This window comes from Notothenia coriiceps, unplaced genomic scaffold (assembly GCF_000735185.1).
Source record: "Notothenia coriiceps isolate Sejong01 unplaced genomic scaffold, NC01 NC01_scaffold00000211, whole genome shotgun sequence".
Taxonomy (NCBI): Eukaryota; Metazoa; Chordata; class Actinopteri; order Perciformes; family Nototheniidae; genus Notothenia; species Notothenia coriiceps.
The window spans coordinates 1-4791 of record NW_011332912.1 but is presented as its reverse complement, the minus strand read 5'-3'; the positions used below and the strand labels follow the sequence as shown (position 1 = coordinate 4791).

General features: G+C 40.4%; 1 protein-coding gene across 1 annotated transcript; it reads right to left on the bottom strand.

Moving 5' to 3' along the window:
• Positions 1-1641: 1641 nt before the first annotated feature.
• LOC104948995 (platelet-activating factor acetylhydrolase-like) lies at positions 1642-3724 on the bottom strand (the record flags this gene model as incomplete). The annotated part of the gene is made up of 3 exons (XM_010775300.1): positions 1642-1969; positions 2358-2471; positions 3515-3724. Coding segments are annotated over 3 exons (435 nt in total), but the record flags the coding sequence as incomplete, so codon positions are not given.
• Positions 3725-4791: the final 1067 nt, after the last annotated feature.

Here is a 4791-nt window from a genome sequence, read left to right as displayed (position 1 = left end):
AGACTTACAGAAAACGTTTGACCTCTGTCATTGCCAACAAAGGGTATATAACAAAGTATTGAGATGAACTTTTGTTATTGACCAAATACTTATTTTCCACCATAATTTGCAAATAAATTCTTTAAACATCAGACAATGTGATTTTCTGGTTATGGACAGGTCTCTTTTATACTGATAACGAGTTCAAACAGGTGCCATTAATACAGTTAACAAGTGGAGGACAGAGGAGGCTCTTAAAGAAGAAGTTACAGTTCTGTGAGAGCCAGAAATCTTGTTTGTTTGTTGGTGACCAAATACTTATTTTCCACCATAATTTGCAAATAAATTCTTTAAAAATCAGATAATGTGATTTTCTGGATTTTCTTTTTCTCATTTTGTCTCTCATAGTTGAGGTATACCTAGGATGAAAATTACAGGCCTCTCTCATCTTTTTAAGTGGGAGAACTTGCACAATTGGTGGCCGACTAAATACTTTTTTTCCCCACTCTAACTTCCTCCATTAACTCAAAAATAAAATCTTACGTAACACAAGACTAAAAGATAACATAGCAGCTATCCGTGTAACATGATGTAAATATCTTTTGAGTGACACTAATGGTGCAGCCTCGTGTGTTGCAGATGCGGGCGCTCAGCAGTGTATCGGACCAGAGAGATGGCGGCCCGGGCCCTGGTCCCCTTCGTGCTGGTGACCCAGGTCCCCTCCACCGTGCACACGCTGCTGCAGGAGCTCTCTGCTGAGCCCGGACCCACAACCCAACACAACCACATACACGGGACGCTGCTGCAGGTCTGCACCCACGCACACACCAACACAAACCAATACACTCATACAGTGGGGCAAAAAAGTATTTAGTCAGCCACCAATTGTGCAAGTTCTCCCACTTAAAAAGATGAGAGAGGCCTGTAATTTTCATCCTAGGTATACCTCAACTATGAGAGACAAAATGACAACAACAAAAAAATCCAGAAAATCACATTGTCTGATTTTTAAAGAATTTATTAGCAAATTATGGTGGAAAATAAGTATTTGTTCACCTACAAACAAACAAGATTTCTGGCTCTCACAGACCTGTAACTTCTTCTTTAAGAGCCTCCTCTGTCCTCCACTTGTTAACTGTATTAATGGCACCTGTTTGAACTCGTTATCAGTATAAAAGACACCTGTCCACAACCTCAAACAGTCACACTCTAAACTCCACTATGGCCAAGACCAAAGAGCTGTCAAAGGACACCAGAAACAAAATTGTAGACCTGCACCAGGCTGGGAAGACTGAATCTGCAATAGGTAAGCAGCTTGGTGTGAAGATCATCTGTGGGAGCAATTATTAGAAAATGGAAGACATACAAGACCACTGATAATCTCCCTCGATCTGGGGCTCCACAACAATTACAGGCCTCTCTCATCTTTTTAAGTGGGAGAACTTGCACAATTGGTGGCTGACTAAATACTTTTTTGCCCCACTGTAATGCTCTGATTGCATATTAAGACATTCAATTTCAGAAAAAGTGTGATACGAGAAATACTTGTCTTAACTAATCAATGGCTGTTTTTCTCTGATTTATGGAGTTATACAAATTAGTTTATAAAATGTCTTCTGACTTTAAAATGTCAACAAAATGAAACCTTAATAAATGTTGAACCTGGCCTATTTGTAATATTCAAATTTCTACCTGGAAATGTATGCATATCTGCACATATATAATAGGATTTGCATATTTTAACGTTCAGAAAACTTGAAATTAAGCAACTGGGGAAGTTTAATGGGGATATCTTGGTTAAGATGTTTACCCTAACAACCTGTTAGTTGTTACTGCCTCTCAGGAACATGGGTTATGATAATGTAGGAGACCTGGATGTTCATTGTAATTTCACATACTTGAATTTAACATCTTTGCAGAGAGCTTCGATGACTGTCGCTCCCCCGAAGGAATGCCCCACCGCTGCGATCCGACACAGATCCATGGAGTTCTGGGAGAGGGGACACCAGGAAGGACGAGGGGACACAGGTTAACTGTCAGCTGTTATCATGTGAACACCAGGTTCTGACATCAGAGCACAGGTAAAAGGACATTGTGTATATTTCAATGGTTGTCAACAAAATTCCATCACAGAGATGAGAGCCTAGTGTTGAAATATTCAACAGTTGCATTTTAATGTATTAGTGGAAGAATACATGTCGAAATGCCCCCTATGCTGGAGGACATCCTGCTTGTTTGAAACCTGGACTAGGCACATATTTCCTTGTCTTATTCTAAATTCTATAGTGTGTGCATGTGCTGCTGCCCGTTGGATGATTTACTGTTCAAAAGAAACTCACAATCTATGAAAACTAGGTCACATTTTCTCAGTAGGTTACCTCCAAAGTTGTCCAGTCAAATTTAGATTTTAAAACATTTTGCACTGGTATCCCTGAGTTGATTTCAATGAGTTTGTCCAGAGCCAGAATGCATTCATCTGCTCTCTGCTTCACCTGGGAATGACGCCAACAATTCACAAAGGTTAGAAGGGAAGAAACAAAGCCACAACGTCACAAAACCAAGCCTTTAAAACTTCAGATTAATAGAGTCTGCATTTTAATCTGTTTTAACAACAAACAAGTGACTAAAGAAGACTACTAAAAGTCATCTATCCAAACATTAGCCTCCTTTATCTTAGCGGTGTTGACATGAAGTCATGTGACTGTGATGTAGTTTGTTTATTGAGTGGTGCTGTGATGATGTATTTTTGTAGGTCAGACCCGGAAGTTAGCATTGCAAGGGGTCCCTCAACTAAAAGCAATGGGAACAAACATTTATTATACTTGACACATTTTGTTCAGTAGGATCATCTCCACATTTTAAGCGTAAATCCAATCGGCAGAAGTAAAAAGCTAACGTAATGATATAAACGAACTACATCACGGTCACATGGCCGCGCATCACCACCGCTAAGCTAAAGGTGGACTTGTGGCGGTGTGATGTTTTTTAGCCACTTGTTAGCAACCACTATTTATATGACTCATTCATGAGTGGAGTATTTACTGCGGTATTTTATGTGGTAGAACAAAACGTGCAGATCTCTTCAGCTTGTGTTAACCACGGACCTTATATCGGCCTTCTAACTACAAACGCGTTCTGTTTGCCACAGATCCTAATTTCTGCTATACTCCAAAACTGGATGGATAATCCCAATGGCTTTTGTCGAGGGAGCCCTTGTAATGCTAACTTTCAGGATGGAGCTATGAAAATGTGTCGTCGCTGCACTATTCTAAATAAAATGTAGCATTTACAAACAATAAAGATAGCATAGATGCCAAGATTTAAGTTCAAATGTCCGACAAAAGATCAGATTAAAGAAATAGTGGTTAGAGTTGTCTCCGTGTCATGCACTATACCAACCCACTTAATATAAAAGAGGAATAAAGTATTTTCTACCTTTCAAACAAAGAGTGATAATACATGTTTTTGCTGTCATTATTTTGAGCAACATTTCGCACTTTGACCCCCTCTCCCACACTACAGTATGATTTGTTACCTGTTTATTCCGGAGGGTGAACTCGTTCTCTCCGTGCTGCAGATTCCTGTAGTACATCCACTCTTCTATCAGGGTGTCCTGGGCCGAGGTGGAGGTGATGGACACGGTCTTGTCCGCCTTCTCCGACTCTGTCTTCTCACGTAAATAATACGTAGCCGAGGCCGACTCGTCTCTGTGTGATACAGAAATGCACAATGTTGCAAAATTAAACTCAAATGAGTATGAAAAAAAGTTAAAAGAATGTTATGCCCTTATACGCCGAGTCAAAGTGAGTACAAAAAAAGTATAATAAAATGTTTTATTGACTTATGACATTGTTTATATTCTTGTTGCAGCCTCTGAAATGTGATAACTTGCTTTCTTTTGTGTCATATTTACAATGACTCATTACAACAATTGTAGGCAAAGAGAAAATATGGAGTAGGTGAATGGGTAACATTGAACTGTTATGCTTATGGGGGTTTTCCCTTTCCTGGAATGTTTTTATTTGTTTGTTGTGCATGTAAATGGTCTTCCAAGACTAAAATCCCAAAGTTCCCTCCAGAGGGAGTTTCTCTCACACTCACTCCCCCCCTGCCTGAAACGCTTCCATTAGACTCCTTTGTTGACTTCCATAACAGAGACATTCCTAGTGTACGTAACACTCGTGCTTCTATTGGCTAAGGGGTGGGACATTTCCTACACATCTCTAAGCAGTTGATTACTAACCAATCAGAGCAAACTGGGCTCTGGTTTCAGACAGAGGGTGAAAAGAGGTGCTGCAGCACAGGCAGTATGAGAACAACAAAGAGCTTTTTGAACATAAAAGCATGGAGACATGTCACTGTAGAGCAGGGGTTCTCAAAGTGCGGCCCGCGGGCCAATGGCGGCCCTCGGAAATGTTTCTGGCGGCCCGCGATAGTTAATCTGTTAAACCCCAAGTACAGTAAAATTATTGATGGTCCATCAATCCATTTTTGTGCAAAAATCGGAGAAACTAAATGATAGCATTATGGTAGCCACCGGAGGCTAGCGCAGCTTCCGGTTCCTCTACGCGTCACTCTCACTCCTTATTTGGTAACCTGAATCTCGCAAATCTCGCAAATCCCGCGAGTTGCAGTTAAGCGGAAAATCTGTTGTAAGTTATCAGAAACGGGAGTTAGCTAGCGATTTTAGCTAGTCACTGTCTGTAGATAACCCAACTTTGTGTCCTCTGAGACTGAAGGAGATGTTGCATTGTTTTTGTTGCCTTCGTTGTAGTTTTATGTGTATTTTGGATTTAATTTAGGTTAACTTCC